Source organism: Oncorhynchus clarkii, chromosome 11, assembly GCF_045791955.1.
Source record: "Oncorhynchus clarkii lewisi isolate Uvic-CL-2024 chromosome 11, UVic_Ocla_1.0, whole genome shotgun sequence".
Classification (NCBI taxonomy): Eukaryota; Metazoa; Chordata; class Actinopteri; order Salmoniformes; family Salmonidae; genus Oncorhynchus; species Oncorhynchus clarkii.
Window position 1 is genome coordinate 30,765,782 of NC_092157.1, and position 21,175 is coordinate 30,786,956.

At 43.5% G+C, this 21,175-nt stretch overlaps 1 protein-coding gene across 3 annotated transcripts in view; it reads right to left on the reverse strand.

Annotated features, from left to right (window-relative positions):
* LOC139420430 (drosha ribonuclease III) overlaps positions 1-21,175 on the reverse strand; it is a 138,043-nt gene that overhangs the window by 65,052 nt on the left and 51,816 nt on the right. For all 3 annotated transcript variants that reach the window (XM_071170555.1, XM_071170557.1, XM_071170556.1), the window contains exon 23: positions 9,626-9,696. In XM_071170555.1, the coding sequence (XP_071026656.1) occupies positions 9,626-9,696 (71 nt within the window). The remainder of the gene's footprint in view (positions 1-9,625; positions 9,697-21,175) is intronic.

A 21,175-nucleotide genomic window follows, 5' to 3' on the forward strand; every position in this document is an offset into this window, starting at 1 on the left:
TAGGGTTTTCAGGCCTTTCCCCAAAGTGGACATTAAATCAGCAGACGTGACAACTCAAAAGCTTAAAATCGAGAGAAAAAATTGACCGGCAGGTTAGATTCTGATGTTTTTTTTTTTTAGATACCACTCCATTCCAAACCGCTCAAAACATAGCATCTTTCCAATCAGTGTGGCCGTGGAGAGGTGAAGGCTGCCTGTTGCTGCCCTTCAAAACCAAACAAAAGCTCTAGCAGATCGCTGTGGCAACCACTGTTGTCACGGCAACCCCTGGCACGTTTTCCTAGGACGGAGGTGACAATAGGCAACAGTGGATTAGCCTATGGGCAGTGAGTGTGATCATCATGATGGTGATGGCCACTTCTACAAGAATGGAGCAGAACGGCACGCATCTCAACAGTATCCAACACAGTAACCTGTGTGTGTGTGTGTGTGTGTGTGTGTGTGTGTGTGTGTGTGTGTGTGTGGGCTGAGAACACCGCAGGTATGTCTGTCTAGAGAGGCTCTTCCTTCCTAAAACTGTAAGATGGCATAATAACCTCAAACTACTCCTCTCTCTTAGTTCATTACGAAATTCACATCTAGATATTTCACAGGCTCCCTATTGGGAGTTTGATTGTCCTGTATTGCAACATAGTGCTGTTATTAAGAAACTAGTGGAAGGCAAGGTGTTGTGTAAAAAAAACAGTTGTGTAACTCTCTGTGTGAACCGGGCATGGATGTCAAACCAATTAGGGATTCATATTAAACCCACTGGGGACGTTATCCGAGTCCCAAATAGTATCATAATCCCTAAGTAGTGGACAACTTTTGGGCACAATCAGGGCCCATTGGGATGGCCTGTATAGGGAGCCATTTGGGACGCAAATATTTAGTTTAGGTCTGTAAAACAACAGGTGTGGGCCTGAAGTTCTCCGGCCATAAAAGCACATTGTGGAATTGACAGCAGAGAAACAGAGAGAGGAAGATAGCTTGAGAATTAGTGGGAAAAACCTGGATTTTTTTCCCACAGGGTCTTACTCAGAAAAGTATTCTCTACAACAGAACCATCAATCCAAATAAAAACATTAAGCGTACATTACATTTTGACAGAATTACCTGGAAAGGATTCTTATTGCAAAGACTGCCAAGGACTACTCAGCAGAACAACCAGCAGAAAAAGCCAACCCAACCTGCAATGGAGTCTGTAGCTACTTCCAAGGACAATAAAAGACATGACAATAATCTCTAAATATCTTATTATAAGATATCTTACTATATGAAGACCCGAATGCTTAGTTAAGACTGGACAGACGCACTGGCAACAACTACAATTTTCACTGAGATGTGAAGTGTGAATTCGCTTGAATACAACAATGGCAGCAGCAGAGCACTGCAATCTCCCCCCACCAAAATGAATAGGCTAGACACGCCCATGCAGAGGCTATCAAAATACGTTAACCCCAGATTATTTTGTTTTTATGCTGCACGTAAAAGTACAAAGACATGCTCCTCAAGGAAAATCCAGAGAGAAACACTATTTGCTGACTGTTACGGCAATGGAAACGTAAGCAACCTCATCTTCCACACAGACAAGCCTCTGGCATGTCAAGAGAGAGGGTATTAACCCAGGGTGGAAACTCAGAATACTGGACATTGAGGACACTGAGACAGCCAGTATCAACCTGTACACGCTTGGAAGAGTAATGGTGCAGGGCAACCGCAAACCGTTTCAGCACGACTTTTACAAGATCAAAGAGGGAGCGCAGCAGGAGAAGCTCACTCCTGGTGACAACCCCTCCATCCTGAGCAGGTCAGGTCACACCCCCTCCTCAAAAGCCCAACAGATGAGCAGCCCCAAGAAGAGAATCACCCCTTCAGAACTGAGCAGATCCAAAAACAGCACTGCTCCTGCATTGATGAGGGAGATCGAGCTGGTAGAGCTCAAACAGAAATTCAACACATTTCAGACAGACCACCACAACAACATCCACTCAACCAGACCCAGAAAGCTGAAGAGGGAGAGAGACGTGTCTTCAGTCTGGGCTGTGGTGATAAAACTCCCACAGGATGGAGGGGAAAATGAACAACTCATGAGAGAGCAGTCCCTCCCCCAAGAGAAGCGAACAGAATAGCCCACTTCAGACACCAACCACAGGCAGGACAGACATGATCCACCAACCCACCAGACCCCCCCACCCCCTTAGCCATCCTAGCAATTTTCAAATGGAAAATTTGTGCAGGAAAACTCATTCCTAAACACTAAGTGGCTAAACTGTGGTGTCCAAACACCCGGTGTGCCCTGGAGCTGCACATAATTCACACAGGCACAAACGACCTGAGTAAAGGGTTGCCACAAAACTATACTGCCACCATACAGTGGGTCAATGTAAGAATTTCCCGTGACTGTGCCTCGAAACTAGGGATGCACGATATATCGGTAAACATCGGAATCGGCTAAAACTTCACTGCTTGACATGTATGATGAAATCCCCGTTGAGACCGAACAAATGAACAACGAAACGTTTTACTGGTAATGGGGACATATGTAAATGCCAACAAAATAACTTTTTGGTCAGTGTGTGTGTGTTTCAACTATTTAACTATACTAGAATGCTTAAAAGGCCGCTAAAAATGTTAAATAACGGTATCATTTTTTTTGGCAAGGAAAATATCAGATATCGATATCAGACAAAATTGCCCTACTCGAAACCCAATGTTTACCTAGCCCATTACCGCTCCCTGAATTTGGACATCCTCTACAACCAGGTACACCTCTACAAGGCCACGGTCACCACCTTTGCCAGGACACTGAAAGACATTGTTGGGGTTTTATGGCAGTGTGCATACCAGAGTTATGTGCATTATCACCACCTACCAGGCTGGAGTGTGATGATACCATGGTGGTATTCTAGACTCTGCACTCTAGTCTACATGACTGGAGGAAGGAAATTATTATAGTGGATTACATGCTGACTAGATCGGGCGCTCGTGTGAGTCTGCTTACGCAATCGCGCGCATGTTGATTTTATTCATCCACACCAGGCGCGATCAGGACACGCAGGTTGAAATATCAAAACGAAGTATATTAATTTGGGGACAGGTCGAAAAGCATTAAACATTCATGGCAATTTAGCAGCGCGGACCTCAACATGACAGCCACACTTATGCCCAAGGCTGTGAACGGGCAAACATGCCCAACCCGACTCCTACACCCAACCAAGCCCCAACCTGCAACCTTAGAGACATTCACTAGATGCTCAGCTCAAACCTAATGTTTTGAAAGTAAACCACACGAATAACAACACTGGACACTATGGAACACAAAGCTTTTACTGTCTCATGCTATATACAAGGTCTGAGGTCAGCTGCCTTTGGCCAAAAGAGCAGGAACCCAGAAATCAGAAATACAGACATTGTTATCCTACAAGAAACATGGTATAGAGGAGATGGACCATCTGGTTGCCCTCTAGGTTACAGAGAGCTGGTAGTCCCATCCACCAAACTACCAGGAGTGAAACAGGGACGGGACTCAAGGGGTATGCTAATTTGGTATACATCAGACATAACCCACTATTACATTAATTAAAACAGGAGCATTTCACATCTGGTTAGAAATAAATAAGGAACTTATCTCAAAGAAAAATGTCCCCGTGTGCTACCAAGTGGGGGAGATGAACAATTTCCAGACCCAGGGACATGTGGCGACAGAAATTCCAGAAATGACACTCTCAGCACACAGAGAGACAAACACCTACCTGTACGTGACAGCATTCCCTCCCCAATATGCCCCCCTAGATATAACCGTGACAAAACAACCAACAAATACAGGTCTGTCCCACACTGGGCCAGTACATAGTCAATGATAGGCTTCGAGGGGACACCTACGGTGGGTACACCTATAGCTCACCTCTTAGCAGTAGTACTGTAAACTACTTTATCACCGACCTTAACCCAGTCTCTCAGAGCATTTACAGTCAGCCCACTGACACCCCCATCAGATCACAGAAAAATCACAATCTACTTGAAAAGAGCAATTCTCAACCATGAGGCATCAAAGCAGAACAAACTGCATGCTATTATGAAATGCCACAGATGGAAGTAGGGTAGTGTCGAGACCTACCAAAAAACAATTGCCCCCCACACAAAAAATATCCAACTCCTCTTAGACAACTTCCTGGACAAAATGTTTCACTGCAATAGTGAAGTTGTAAACTTAGCAGAAGGAAGCCTGAACAATATATGTGACCATTCAGATAACAAAATACAAATGTATTTCAGGCGGAAAACCTAGGAAAACTAACAACGATAAATGTTTTGATGACGAATGCAAAAATCTAAGAAATAAATTAAGAAACCCTATCCAACCAAAAGTACAGTGACGCAGAAAACCAAGCTTACAGCTTCACTATGGTGAAACACTAAAACCATTTTATTTTTTTGTATTTTTTTTAATAGGTACAGCATGTCAGAAAACAGCTCAATGTGAATGAAGAATAGAATCAAATCACTTCTAGGAAAATTGGAACACAATAAACAAACACGAAGAGCCTATCTATCCAAAATAGAGATGTATGGATAAACCACTTCTCCAACCTTTTCAGACATATAACAAAGAACCAAAAGGCAAAAACATATACGGTACATGATAATTTACAAAAAAGGCCTGTGGTGTTGATGGTACGCTAAACTATAAAATATACCTATCACAAAATATATTCTTAAACTCTTTTCCTCAGTTTTGGCATCTACCCCAATATTTGGAATCAAAGTCTGATCACCCCAATCCACAAAAGTGGAGACAAATTTGACCCCAATAAATTTTGTGGAATCTGTGTCATCAGCAATCTCTGAAAAATCCTCTGCAGTACTGTCAACAGCAAACCCCAACATTTCCTCAGTGAAAACAATGTCCTGAGCAAATATAAAATTGGCTTCTAACCAAAATACCATACGGCAGACCACGTATACACTGTACACACCCTTATTGACAAACAAAACAAAAGCAACATCTTCTCATGGTTTGTTGATTTCTAAAAAGCTTGAGACACAATTTGGCATGACAGTCCGCTATATAAATTGATGGAAAGTGTTGGGTGCAGCTTTGGGTGGAAAATATATGACATTCATTTTATAATGTACACAAATAATACAATTGTGCATTCAGAAAGTATTCAGACCCCTTCCCTTCTTCAGACCCCCTCTCCCTTCTTTAACATGTTATGATACAGCCTTATTCTAAAATTGATTATATAAATAAATTTTAAAAACTCAATCTACACACGCAATACCCCATAATGACAAAGCGCACCAAATTGTTATACATTAAAAACAAAAAACAGAAATAACTATTTACATAAACTACCGTTCAAAAGTTTGGGGTCACTTAGATGTGTGCTTGTTTTTTTTTTAAAGAAAATCTCATTTTTTTGTCCATGTGTTCTAATGGCATGTTGTGTTAGCTAATCCAAGTTTATAATTTTAAAAGGCGAATTGATCATTAGAAAACCATTTTGCAATTATGTTAGCACAGCTGAAAACTGTTGTTCTGATTAAAAGAAGCAATAAACTGGTCTTCTTTAGACTAGCTGAGTATCTGGAGTATCAGCATTTGTGGGTTCGATTACAGGCTCAAAAAGGCCAGAAACAAAGACCTTTCTTCTGAAAGTCTATTAATGTTCTGAGAAATTAAGGCTATTCCATGCGAGAAGTTGCCAAAAAACTGGAGATCTCATACAACGCTGTGTACTACTCCCTTCACAGAACAGAGCAAACTGGCTCTAACCAGAACAGAAAGAGTGGGAGGCCCCGATGCACAACTTAGCAAGAGGACAAGTACATTAGGGTGTCGAGTTTAAGAAATAGACGCCTCACAAGTCCTCAACTGGCAGCTTCATTAAATAGTACCCGCTAAAACACCAGTCTCAATGTCAACAGTTAAGAGGCGACTCCGGGATGCTGGCCTTTTTTTGTTCATTGTTTTATTTTGCGTACCTCCGACGGCATTGCGCTTAACCCAGTTTGGGAATACCTGCCCTAGAGCACACAAAGAATCATACCTACCTCTGCCTAAACATCAACACCACAGGTAGGGCCTTCTATGCCATTAAAAGGATCTGGCAAAAAAAGTGCCCTGGCTAAAAATACTTGTATCAGTTATAGAACCCATTGCCGTCTGTGGTTGGGAGGTCTGGGGTCCACTCACCAACCAATAATTCACAAAATGGGACAAATGCCCAATTGAGGCTGCATGCAGAATTCGGCAAAAACCTACTTTGTGTACAATGCAAAACCTCAAACAATACATTTAGGACAATAACCGCTAGTTATCAAAATCCAGAAAAGAGCTGTTCAATTCTCAAACCACCTAAAAGCAAGTGATGCCAACACATTCCACAACAAAGCCCTCACTACAGAGATATGAACCTAAAGAGTCTCCTCAGCCAGCTGGTTCTGGGGCTCTGTTCACAAACACACCCGACAGAGCTCATGGACAGCAACACAATTAGACCCAACCAAATTATGAGAAAGCAAAAAGACAACTATTTGACACACTGGAAAAATCTACCAAAAAAACTGAGCAAATTGGAATGCTACCTGGCCCTAAAAGAGTACACAGTGGCAGAATACCTGACCAGTAACTGACCCCAAATTAAGAAAATCCTGAACTACGTTTCAATAGCATAGCCTTGCTATTGAAATAGGCAGATTTGGCTCTTGAGAGAAGACAGGCCATGTGCACACTGCCCACATAATGAGTTGGAAACTGAGCTGCACTTCCTAAACTCCTGCCAAATGTATGACCACCTTAGAGATACATATTTCCCACAGATCACACGGACCCACAAATAATTTGAAAACAAATTAAACATTGATAAACTTCCATATCTGTTAGGCAAAGTACCGCTGTGTGCAATCACAGCAGTGCGTTGCCATGACAAAACGGCAAACTGTGGAGCACAACTATTTACTTTGCTGATAATACTGTATAACACTTGAAATCTATATCATTTTAAAACCTTCGTGAGCACAATGTTTACTGTTTTTTGTTGATGTTGTGTTGCGTCTTCGCACTTTGGTTTATTTAACTTCTTTTGGAAATGTAATCACGTTTCCCATGCCAATAACAGCCCATTTAATTAAATTGAGAGAGAGAGCGAGAGAGTGTGGTGAGTGAATTGACAGAGTATAAGCCCTGAGCATCCATGTGTGAATTTAACACCACTCTGAACAGACACAACCCTCAGAGGGCAGAGAACACCACATGCAGAGAAATGGAGAGGCCTTCAGCTTGACACCTCACACTCGTCCCAAACAGCACCCTATTCCCTACCTAGTGCACTACTTTAGACCAGAGCCCTATGGGTTTCTCTATGGGACCTGGTCAGAACTAGTGCATTAAATAAGCAATTGGGGGCCATTTGGGACGCATACCCTCTTCTCATAACTTTGGTAATGTGGTGTGTACAGATAATTTGGGAATGTTAAGTTTGACAGAGTTTCCTTAGCTGTTATGGCAGACAAAGTGGAAATCTTCATCTTATTGTTCCGCCCTGTGGAATACTCAGCTCCTGGTGGGGATGACAATGCTATTTTATACTACTGCACATTTAAATGATCTTTCACTCTATCACTCCCCCACTCCCATTTCTCATACTCCCTCAATTATTTCTATACCCCCTTCCTCCCTCACTCCTTCCAGAAATCTCTCCCTCTCCTCTCACACCCCATCTCCCCTGACAGCAGTGAAACCAACACCTGTGTTATCAATCCAATCATAACTTAGACTGACCATATAAGAGAGAGAAAGTGTGTGTGTGTGTACTATTTAGACTATTGCTATAAGAGAGAAACAGAACACAGTAGGCAGTGTCCTGCTGCTTATAGCCAAGGGTTGTTTATACGCTCTGCTCTTCTCTGATCTGCTTTGTTTCTATTTTCTACGCATCTGGGAGCAGGTGTGTGTGTGTGTGTGTGTGTGTGTGTGTGTGTGTGTGTGTGTGTGTGTGTGTGTGTGTGTGTGTGTGTGTGTGTGACTGCGTGTTCATGTGTGGGTTTCTGCTTTCTGTGCATTTCTGACTCAGAATGCCATTCTGTGGATTTAGCAGGTGAGCAGTTCTCCATTCCTTCGCCAGGAGGAAGTTGTTTGCTCATTGTTCTGTAAGATTTGTTGTTTTAAGTGGAAACGTTTGATAATTCACCAACAACTCTTTCTTTTTTTATAGCCCAGAGGTACTGCTTTAATACACAACCGTTACGCAAATCCGGGTGCAGCTAATGTATCTATTTACTGTAGCTGAAACCCATACAATAGGCTGTGTACAGAGACAGCCCATAGTCCCTGATCCCACTCTCTGATTGCATCCCAAATGGTAGAGTGTTTACTACTTTTCACCAGGGCCCATAGGCCCATATAGGGAATAGGGTGCCATTTGGGATGCATCCTTGATCCTGTACGCCTCCCTAGTCAGAGTAAGAGGACTAGCGTCGGCAGCATGTACAGTGCATTCGGAAAGTATTCAGACCCTTTCCATTTTTCCACATTTTTTACGTTACAGACTTATTCAAAAAACATGTTTTTATTTTCTCATCAATCTACACACAATACCCCATAATGACAAGTTGAAAACAGGTTTTTCAAAATGAATTGGAGTGGCCATCACAAAGCCCTGACCTCAATCCTATAGAAAATGTGTGGGCAGAACTGAAAAAGTGTGTGCGAGCAAGGCCTACAAACCTGAAAGTTACACCAGCTCTGTCAGGAGGAATGGGCCAAAATTCACCCAACTTATTGTAGGAAGCATGTGGAAGGCTACCTGAAACGTTTGACCCAAGTTAAACAATTCAAAGGCAATGCTACCAAATACTAAATTAGTGTATTTAAACTTCTGACCCACTGGGAATGTGATGAAAGAAATAAAAGCTGAAATAAATCACTCTCTACTATTATTCTGACATTGCACATTCTTAAAATAAAGTGGTGATCCTAACTGACCTAAAACAGGGGATTTTTACTCGGATTAAATGTCATGAATTGCGAAAAACTGAGTTTAAATGTATTTGGCAAATTTGTATGTAAACTTCCGACTTCAACTGTACATAAATATGATAGTTTTTTATATTTAATAAAGTAACAAAAATGTCTACAAACCTGCATTTGCTTTGTAATTAGTGTTTGTAGATGAGGGGACTTTTTTTCTCTCATCAATTTTAGAAATAGTCTGTAACGTGATAAAATGTGGAAAAAGTCAAGGCGTCTGAATACAATCCGAAGGCCCTGTTTCTCTCTCGGTGTAGAAACACAGATCCAGGCATCACACACACAGAACCCTGCATCACAGCATCAGGCGAACACACACACTCTCCCCGCATCACACACACTAACTCAATAGACTGTTGTTGAGCGTCATGGCCAGAGGGCAGCAATTAGAAAGAACCAAGGACGTTTAATCTGTCCACACAACAAAAGAAGCACGAGTGCGCACACCCACACGCGTATACACACACAATCAACTCTAATCTAAATCTAATCACAGGCGTGTGCACACACACACACACACACACACACACACACACACGGAGGGAGATGGGAACACAGCATTCCAGACAGTATAAGTGAATTAGTAATTTAGTGATGTAGTGATTGTACCTCTCCGTTGAAAAGCAGCCTCCCAAACAGCTGCTTAGACTCCTCCAGACCGCCCTCCAAATATACCGCTCCTAAAAAAGGGACAGAATGAAAGGAAGAGAAAAAGAGGGAGGAAGGTGGGATGAGATTTAACGATAAAGAAAATCATAGATAAAGAAGACAAAGATACCAGTCCGATGGGTAACGATCATTCAAACCACATTTGTTTTATAAAGCCCTTTTTATATCAGGAGTTGTCATCGAGTGCTTCTACAGATACCCAGCCTAAAACCCCAAAGGGCAAGCAATGAAGAAGCTAGATATGTTGACTGTAGGAATACTGCTGGCTAGGCTACATTCAACATAGACCAATACTTCACAGCCACCCCCAACCCACACAAACATCTTGGGCATTTTACCACGGCATTTCCTTCTTAGCTCCAACTTGAGCAATCACTGTCTGTCTGACAACCACTTTCCTGAAAAAAACTTGAAAGGAATGGAAATGAGGTGAATGAGTTACAATTGCTTCATTAAAAGAGTGTGTTTTATAGCTTTTTTATGTTAAAATGACCCCAGGGTTCCTGCTCTGTGTGTGTTCCACCTCCCACTGTCTGTGTGTCTGTCACCCCCCTCTTTTACAGAGCGCGGTAGGTGGCAGGGAGAGATGGGATAGCTTCATCACCATGGTGACAAGCGATTAAACTAACCAAGGTCACATAAAAAATAAAAAAAACAGGCCCTGTGTTGTGTGACAGGATGTGCTGCGCAAACACACACAACTCTCAAACGTACGCCAAACACACACACGAATGTCCACATCTACATACAACTCTCATAGGAGCAGCGCGCACACAAACACGAATGAGGGGACAAATTGTACAAATGTTCAAAAGATAAACGTGAGACAAAAACCGACACACAAGGCAAAAAAAAAAAAAAAAAAAAACGACTTGAGAAAGATCGCTCCACACGGTTGCAGTCACAGCACGGAGAGAGCATCCGCAGTATCTTTCTCTGTTGTAATGATAACAATACACCGCTCTTTCTCGCTCTCTCACTCTTATTTCTCTCTCGCTCTTTCCCCGTCTCTCTCTCTCTTCATCGCTCTCCCCCTTGCTGTATTTCTCTCTCTCCCTCTGAGTCTCTTCTCTCTTTCCCGCTCTGGTGTACAGAGGGAGCCACTTCGGCAGACCAACCCGTATCTGAGAACACCAATAACTTAATCTTGACCAAAGTCATTCTTGTTCATTTGGGCTTTAATAACATTGATGTAGTGCAGTCTTCCTCTGTTAATTAAGTTACCTTCAACGCCATCACACGTCACACTTAGAAAGGTTCATTCAATTTCCAAAAGCAATAAACACCTGGCAAATGGTATAGTGATTCTTTACTGTACATAAATAAGCCCATTTGAGATGGTTGTGATGTGCGGTTGAGTGTCTAAATGCTCAAAGTGCTTTTGTAGAGGACATAAAACAGGGATATGGAAGATTCCTCATCTGACGAGGAAACGGCTTTCAGATGGCCAACAGGCCCATTGCCTCACAAACCACCAAAACACACACACGTGCCCGGACGCACACACAGGCGCACGTATACACGTGGCACACACACACACAAATGTTTACAATCAGGCTCTCACACACACACACATACACAGCCAGGCTCTCAGACATACGAACACACAGACACACTCAAAATTCCAAAAACACACACACAAAATGCAACACATCTTATCTGTGATGAAACCTCTTCCAGCTGCCTCTGAGGTCGAGACCTCTAATCTTGGCATCACAGTGTGAGCATTCTTGTGTTTGTGTGTAAGCGTCCGCTTGATCTTCACCGCAGGGGGACCAAAGAGGGGGGAGTGGTTTGTCTAAAGGACATCTTCCCACTCCTAGATTTATGGTTTGCCTGTGAGTCGACCACGGCTCAACATGCTCCTACAGAGCAGATGGTTTTCAAACGTCTCCACGGGGACTAACGGCAATTCCATGTCTTTGAACTACTTGACCTAGGCCTATTTCAGAGATAGCACACGGGATTCAACTAACCACTATGCCTGTGATTATTTGAGTCAGGTGTGGTAGTTCAAGGCTACAACAAAATTGTGAAAATGTCTGGGGGTCATCATCCCTCTCTGCTGAGATGTGTGGTTTGACCGTGAATTGACCACAGCTCTGGAGATGCTCCTACACAGCAGATATTGCTTCTGAAGATCCTACGGCAGCTAAAAGGAGAAACCCACCCCTGGCTGCTTTCTTTCATATTGATATTGACTGTACAATAAGGGCTATATTTCAACAGCTATGGGCTTTTGATGAGCCATCACTGATATGGACTCACTGGAAGCAAGAGGTTACAGGAAGCAGGAGCTACGGACGGAAAGTTTGCGTTTCAGAGAGGTTTGCCTCTTATTACATTTCTCAAACTTTCCCAATAATAGGGGAGTGGAGGGGTGGGAACCTCAAGGGAAGGAAAAAGGTATTAAAAAAAAGTCTACATAACACATTTGGTGTCAATCAAAGAGCGTGTACATGACAAAGGAAGATCATTTGAGTGAGGGATGGAGAGAGTTAAAAGAGAGAAATGGAAAAAGAGAGCAAGAGCGAAAGAGAGATAAGGGAGAGCATTTTGACAAGAATCCTGTGTGTGGATAGAATGCCCTGCAGCGGTACGATCAATCGCACAACATGCAGCGATCATTAGACGGAGTCAGTCAACTCAGCTCCATCTATCGTCAGCCTAACCAGGCTGGCTGCTTCCTTCTGCAACTTAAAGAGCATGTGTCCCAAACAGCACCCTATTCTCTACATAGTGTACTACTTTTGACCAGAGAGCGAGAGAGAGAAGATAGAGAGCACTACTTTTGACCATGGCCTTATGTAGGGAATAGGGTGCCATTTTGGACACAAAAAGTCAATCAGAGAGCCAGGCAGCAGATGCAGTTCAACAGCCCACACACCCAGCCAAAGCATACTACCTGCCTGGCTCTCTAGCAAGCCAACCCAGTCAGCAATTACATGTTACTAAAACATCTTGCACTTGGCTTACACCATGACCTGGCCAAAGCAGCCAAGCTTCAGCACTGGCCAGAACAACCCACAGAGTCACTGTTCAGCTTCCTACACAGACAGTTACTGAAGCCAGAGCACATACAATGCCTTCAGAAGGTATTCACTCCCCTTTATTTTTTCCACATTGTTGTTAATTGTACAACAGATTCCATTGAGATTCTGTCACTGATCTACACACAATACCCAATAATGTCAAAGTCAAATTTTGTTTTTTAGAAATTGTAACAAATATATAAAAAAAAGAAAAGCTGAAATGTCTTGTGTCAACAAGTATTCAATCCCTTTGTTATGGCATGCCAACATGAGATCAGGGGTAAAAATGTGCTTAACCTGTTGGATCTCTAGGGGCGCTATTTCATTTTTGGATAAAAAACGTTCCCGTTTTAAGCGCGATATTTTGTCACGAAAAGATGCTCGGCTATATTCTTGACAGTTTTTGAAAGAAAACACTCTGAAGTTTCAGAATCTGCAAAGATATTGTCTGTAAGTGCCCCAGAACTCATTCTACAGGCGAAACCAAGATGATGCGTCAACCAGGAAATTAGCAGAATTTCTGAAGCTCTGTTTTCCATTGTCTCCTTATATGGCTGTGTTTGCGCAAGGAATGAGCCTACACTTTCTGTCGTTCCCCCAAGGTCTTAGCAGCATTGTGAGGTATTTGTAGGCATATCATTGGAAGATTGACCATAAGAGACTACATTTTCCAAGTGTCCGCCTGGTGTCCTGCGTGGAATTCGGTGCGCAATTGCCAGCTGCTTGTACTTTTCCATTTGATTGAGGGGAGAAACCATGCTTCCAAGAACGATATATCAATGAAGAGATATGTGAAAAACACCTTGAGGATTGATTCTAAACAACGTTTGCCATGTTTTCAGCCGATATTATGGAGTTAATTTGGAAAAAAGTTCGCGTTTTGAGGACTGAATTTTCGTTTTTTTTTGGTAGCCAAATGTGATGTATAAAACGGAGCTATTTCTAATACACAAATAATCTTTTTGGAAAAACTGAGCATCTGCTATCTAACTGAGAGTATCCTCATTGAAAACATCAGAAGTTCTTCAAAGGTAAATTATTTTATTTGAAGGCTTTTATGTTTTTGTTGAAATGTTGCGTGCTGGATGCTAACGCTAATGCTAACGCTAAATGCTACGCTAGCTAGCTACTTTTACACAAATTATTGTTTTCCTATGGTTGAGAAGCATATTTTGAAAATCTGAGATGACAGTGTTGTTTACAAAAGGCTAAGCTTGAGAGATGGCATATTTATTTCATTTCATTTGCGATTTTCATGAATAGTTAACGTTGCGTTATGGTAATGAGCTTGAGTCTGTATTCCTGATACCGGATCCGGGATGGGGAGATCAGAGAGGTTAATGCCAAAAATATGGGGTTAAATACATGTAAAAAAATAAATATATAAATATAAAAATTATATTTCCTGATATTTCTTATATCTCTCAGATATAGGAGAAACACTTCAGAACAATTTCCTTTTTATATTTTTGGGGAACTACTGGTACCCCAAGTTATCGTTACTCATTGTATATCTACAACTACTTTTATTATTACGCGTTTTACTTTTCTATTATTTCTCTGTTGTTTTCTTTCTGTCTGCTTTGTTGGGAATGGCCCGTAAGTAAGCATTTAACTGTTAGTTCAAAACCTGTTGTTTGTCAAAGCATGTGACAAATAAAATGTGACTTGATTTATCTCAAATTCTCTCAGAAGTACCAATTAAAAGTGTCTGTGGGAGACAGACGGGCAGAGTTGTCATTCTTGCTCTCTTCCTCACCAAAAGTGTCACTACTCCTGCTCTCCTCATATAAACTGGATACCTGTTGCCCGCTCACAAGCAAACCGTGAAGGATATCGCTGCCGAGCATAGGTCTTCAGAGTACTAAGCGGAAGGTTTTTGTTTTCGAGTAGAAATTCCTTATTTCTACTTTGGTAGCTAGTGTCACTGCAAGCTATTGAGTTAGCCCACACTTCAAGGATTCTGCTTACTGAAAGGTAAGCTAACCCCACATGCATACCCACAGCTATAGCGTTATACAGTGCTCAATATTGCTAGCTATTAGCCGCAAGGCTCCTTACTAGCCAGCTCCACCAGCCTTGCAGCTTTAGCGTTATACAGTGCTCAATATTGCTTGCTGTTAGCCGCAAGGCTCCTAACTTGGTGGGCTGTTTACACAGGCTACTCTTTTGCTAGTCACCAGCCGGAAGGCTTCTAATTAGCTGGCCTACGCCATCTGCATGTTGTTCATACAACAAACATTTTCTCTGGGTTCCCCTATCATGCCTTGTACCTCGCAATGGCCACTGCTATCCCGTCACAAGACGAGCCAAGCACTCGAACCCCCACGTTCTTGTGGCTCCATGATAGCGGGGAAAGATTCCCACCCTTAATGCATTAATTGCTTGAAGAGGGAACATGCCCAGGAGGCGCTCGAGGACCCCAAGTACTTACAGAGCAGGTCTAAAGAGGACGTGCTTCTATCTCCTTAGCCACTCTTGCCTCCGAGCCAAAGGCGACAGCTGACAGCTGCCAGCAACCAAGTCCAGCTGGGGCAAGGTCATGGATAGACTCGACTCCCTCCCAACACTGTCTGACGACGTAGTGTCAGGGGATGGCGAGTTGGGGAATAACGAGGATGACGATGAGACCAATCTCACAGAAGTCCTTGAGATAGCACAGGAGTTGGGCGACTGATGACCCCGTTTTCCCGCCCTCTGAGGCCCACAGACCTGACGGCACCAAGAGCCGTGGAGCTGCCACTCCTTCAGTGGAATCCTGTGCTCCATGTCTGCAAGCGGGCCGTGGCCTGACTCAACATCAAGTGGCCGTCTTCTGTAGGAGCTCAGTGCCCGTCAAGAGACCTGTATGATGGGAAGAGACTCCAGTCCCACACAGCCTCAATAAGGGAAGCCAAGAGCTTGTGGGATAAACCACTTAATAGCAGGATTCTGGCTAAGGCCAAGCCTGGCAATTAACAACATTTCGAAACCCGGGTATGTAACCCTCCCATGGCGGAGTCGTCACTAGCTCACCACCTCAGTCCCTTGTGCCGTGTCACTAACGACACCAGCACTTCACTCCCTAGATAGACGGAATGCTTTACTGCTGTTTTTCAGAAAACATACAAAGCCTCAGCTAAAGCGATTAGAGCCCTGAACGTGACCTCTTTATTGTTATCAGGCTGAGTTACTGGAGGAGGTGGGGAAGCAACTGGACTCAGAGACCTAAGACCCAGATGCGTGGGAGATGTGTATGATTACAGACTTGAGACTCCGTTCCTCTCATAGTGCCATCCAAAGCTGGGGTCGAACCATGAGCGTATTGGTGGTGGGAGAAAGGACACTTTGGCTGAGCTTATCTAGCTTAACAGAAAGTGGACCTCATGGATGCCCGTGACACCCAAGGAGATGTTTACCGCCATGCGGCAGAAGCGTGATATGTGCAAAAAGGAAGGCGAATCCTTTAACTTCTGCCTGCCCTGCAGACCTAGGCTCCGTGGCAGCCCGTCGGTTCCTGCATCTCGTCCCAGCCTCACAGCTGGGAGGGGGCAACAAGCTGGCTTTGGGGGACTGAGGTACCCAGCTACACAGCAGTCTGCTAAGACTCAGGCTAGCAAAGCAGTCTTACGCTGCAGCAAGGACACACCTTTCCATCCCTCCTACGGCTCTCTGCCCTACCTACTCTCTCTTTGGGTTTAACGATTGATTACGGTTACGTAAAAACTATTTTTTTTTTAAATCTGTGCAGCAGCTGCGTTACCAGGACAACAACCTCAACATCATCTTGGACTACAGGAAACAGAGGGGCGAGCACGCCACCATTCACATCGATGGGGCTCTAGTGGAGCGGGTCGAGAGCTTCAAGTTCCTCGTGTCTACATCACTAAGGAATTAACATGGTCCACACGCACCCACTCATGTTGTGAAGAGGGCACGACAGCACCTCCTTCCACTCAGGAGGCTGAAAAGATTTGGCTTGGGCCCTCAAATCCTCAAAAGGTTCTACAGCTGCTCCATTGAGAGCATCTTGACTAGTTGCATCAGCGCTTGGTATGGTAACTGCAAGACACCCAACCCCAAGACACTACAGAGGGTGGTAAGAACGGCCCAGTACATCACTGGCGCCGAGCTTCCTGCCATCCAGGACCTCTATACCAAGAAGGCCTGGAAAATTGTCAAAGCCTCCAGCCACCCAAGCCAAACACTGTTGTCTCTGCTGCGGCATGGCAAGCGGTACCAAGTGCACCAAGTCTGAAACCAACAGGACCCTGAACAGCTTCTACCCCCAAGCTATAAGACTGCTAAACAAGAATGCTAAATAGCTAATTAAATAGCTACCCGGACTACCTGCATTTACCCTTTTTTTAACTAACTCTCTTGCATTGACTCTACCCACACATACTTACACCCCAACACACAATATATACGCCCACACATAACATGCGCACACACGCATACTGACAACACACGCACACTCCTGCTACAGTTCCACATATGCTGCTGCTACAGCTCAGTATATCCTGTAGTCTAGTCACTTTACGCCTTCCTATATGTACATAGATACCTCAATTACCTCACACCCCTGAACATTGACTCAGTACTTCCTGTATACAGCCATTTAATTTCTACTCATTATTGTTATTAGTTATTCCTCATGTCACAATATACATTTAAAAACCTTTAACTTTGCATTGTTGGAAAGGGTGCTGTAAATAAGCATTTCTCTGTTAGTCTACACCAGGGGTCTCCAACCCTGTCCCTCGAGAGCTACTGTCCTGTAGGTTTTCACTCCAACCCTAATCCATCATACCTGATTGTAATAATTAGCTGGTTGATAAGTTGAAATCAGGTTAGTTACAACTGGGGTTGGAGAGACCTGGTCTACACCTGTTGTTTACGATGCATGTTGCAAATAAAATTGTATTTTATAGAATGTGGCGCTCCGGTTTCCTGCCAGAGGGGCACCGCTACTCTGTACAAGTCAGGGGAGCCCTAACCAACCGCTCCCCTGTTCTACAGGAGGACAGGTTTCCAGGGTTCACTCCAAGATGACTTATGGAGAACACTCTCCATTGAGATAGATATCAATTAGTATAGTTATTATCTCAGGAACAAATATCCAAAATGTTTTTCTTGTGTTATTATTTTTCTGCATTGTTGAGAAAGGCCATAAGTACGCATTTCACTGTTAGTTTACACCGGTTGTTGACAAAGCATGTGACAAATAAAATTTCATTTCAGGCCCAGACAGCTATCTGGTACTCCAGAGTCCACAAAGCCTCAGCTTTTCCTCATCTAGTTTGTTACTAGTTTGTTGGTTCATGCAACCAGGCGAGCGAGCAGCTGAGGAACCATCTTCACTCATGACAACACTCCTCCATGGTGCAGGTCCAAGACAAACCAGTGATGTAGCCGTCCTACTGCCCACCCCCACCCACAATAAAAGGAAAGACAGGCCTGCAACTCTAGGAAAATAGTGCCAAGCCTCTTCTGCACGATCTCGGTCATCACAGTTTAGGTGTTTTTTGTTGTTGTGGAGAAGTAGTATGACTATAGAGATTGTTTCTCCCAACACCATTGCAGTACTTTTGCACGGAGAGAAGGTTAATCTTGTCGAGGTTCATTTGCCATTTTCTCAGCATGCCAAGCTCCGAAGTATACAGTTTATCCATAATTGTGGTGCAGTCTCTTAGGGAGGCACGTCGCTTATGCACAGCCTCTAAGCTTTTAGCTCATCCTGGGACATGACTATTGTGCTTACAATCCATTCACATCAGCTCATAGTCTCTGAAAAGCGTGGAGAGATCATATTGCTTCTTTCACTTTACTACTGCCCTTCCCCATCGTGTCTAACGTATGGACGGACTGTGCTCTACCAGCACCTGTTCGTGGCAAAAGTCTGCCCAGAGGTTTTTCAGGTTAATATACCTAACCCCCATTTTTTGTCCCAGGTCGCTTTTTCCCCATTATTGCCACTTAGAGCATACGGCTTTTCGCCAGTCGCCTTCCCCACCATTGTCCAATGTGTGCATCTCGCACCCACTTGGATTGTAGGAGAGCTCGGGAGAGAGTGTCATGCTCTTCGCTCATTGTGCTATGACTTTCGGAAGAGGGTGGGCCTTATCTTTTTGACTGTATCCTTCCGAATCATGGAGACCATTATAATGATTTACAGTGCCATCGGAAAGTATTCAGACCCCTTGGCTTTTTCCACATTTTGTTACGTTACAGCCTTATTAAATGTTTTATTTTTTTTATCCTCCATCTACACACAATACCCCATATTGAAAAAGAGAAAACAGTTTAGACATTTCTGAAAATCAAGTAAAAATAAAATAAAAAATAAACACAACATAAGTATTCAGACCCTTTGCTATGACTCCAAATTGAGCTCAGGTGCATCCTGTTTCCATTGATCATCCTTGAGATGTTTCTACAACTTGATTGGAGTCCACCGGTGGTAAATTCAGTTGATTGGACATGATTTGAAAAAGCACACACCTGTCTATATCAGGTCCCACAGTTGACAGTGCATGTCAGAGCAAAAAACAAGCCATGAGGTCAAAGGAATTGACTGTTGAGCTCCGAGACAGGATTTTATTTATTTCACCTTTATTTCACCTTTATTTAACCAGGTAGGCAAGTTGAGAACAAGTTCTCATTTACAATTACGACCTGGCCAAGATAAAGCAAAGCATTTTGAACCATACAACAACACAGAGTTACACATGGAGTAAAAACAAACATACAGTCATTAATACAGTAGAAAAATAAGTTTATATACAATGTGAGCAAGTGAGGTGAGATAAGGGAGGTAAAGGCAAAAAAGGCCAGGGTGGCGAAGTAAATACAATATAGCAAGTAAAACACTGGAATGGTTGATTTGCAGTGGAAGAATGTGCAAAGTAGAGATAGAAATAATGGGGTGCAAAGGAGCAAAATAAATAAATAAATACAGTAGGGAAAGAGGTAGTTGTTTGAGCTAAATTATAGATGGGCTATGTACAGGTGCAGTAATCTGTGAGCTGCTCTGACAGCTGGTGCTTAACGCTAGTGAGGGAGATAAGTGTTTCCAGTTTCAGAGAATTTTGTAGTTTGTTCCAGTCATTGGCAGCAGAGAACTGGAAGGAGAGGCGGCCAAAGGAAGAATAGGTTTTGGGGGTAGTTGTCCACATATTCTAAGTCAGAGCCGTCCAGAGTAGTGATGTTGGACAGGCGGGCAAGTGCAGGCAGCGATCGGTTGAAGAGCATGCATTTAGTTTTACTTGCATTTAAGAGCAATTGGAGGCCACGGAAGGAGAGTTGTATGGCATTGAATCTCACCTGGAGGGTTGTTAACACAGTGTCCAAAGAAGAGCCAGAAGTATACAGAATGGTGTCATCTGCGTAGAGGTGGATCATAGACTCACCAGCAGCAAGAGTGACATCATTGATATATACAGAAAAGAGAGTCGGCCCAAGAATTGAACCCTGTGGCACCCCCATAGAGACTACCAGAGGCCCGGACAACAGACCCTCCGATTTGACACACTGAACACACTATCAGAGAAGTAGATGGTGAACCCCAGGCGAGGCAATCATTTGAGAAACCAAGGCTGTCGAGTCTGATGATGAGGATGTGGTGATTGACAGAGTCAAAGGCCTTGGCCAGGTCAATGAATACGGCTGCACAGTATTGTTTCTTATCGATGGCGGTTAAGATATCGTTTAGGACCTTGAGTGTGGCTGAGGTACACCCATGACCAGCTCTGAAACCAGATTGCATAGCGGAGAAGGTATGGTGGGATTCAAAATGGTCGGTAATCTGTTTGTTGACTTGGCTTTCGAAGACCTTAGAAAGGCAGGGTAGGATAGATATAGGTCTGTAGCAGTTTGGGTCAAGAGTGTCCCCCCCTTTGAAGAGGGGGATGACCGCAGCTGCTTTCCAAGCTTTGGGAATCTCAGACGACACGAGAAAGGTTGAACAGGCTAGTAATAGGGGTGGCAACAATTTCGGCAGATAATTTTAGAAAGAAAGGGTCCAGATTGTCTAGCCCGATTGATTTGTAGGGGTCCAGATTTTGCAGCTCTTTCAGAACATCAGCTGACTGGATTTGGGAGGAGAAATGGGGAAGGCTTGGGCGAGTTGCTGTGGGGGGTGCAGTGCTGTTGACCGGGGTAGGAGTAGCCAGGTGGAAAGCATGGCCAGCCGTAGAAAAATGCTTATTGAAATTCTCAATTATAGTGGATTTATCGGTGGTGACAGTGTTTCCTATCTTCAGTGCAGTGGGCAGCTGGGAGGAGGTGTTCTTATGCTCCATGGACTTTACAGCGTCCCAGAACGTTTTTTAGTTTGTGTTGCAGGATTGTGTCGAGGCACAGCACTTGGGAAGGGTACCAAAAAATGTCTGCAACACAGTGGCCTCCATCATTCTTAAATGGAAGAAGTTTGGAACCACCAAGACTCTTCCTAGAGCTGGCCGCCCGGCCAAACTGA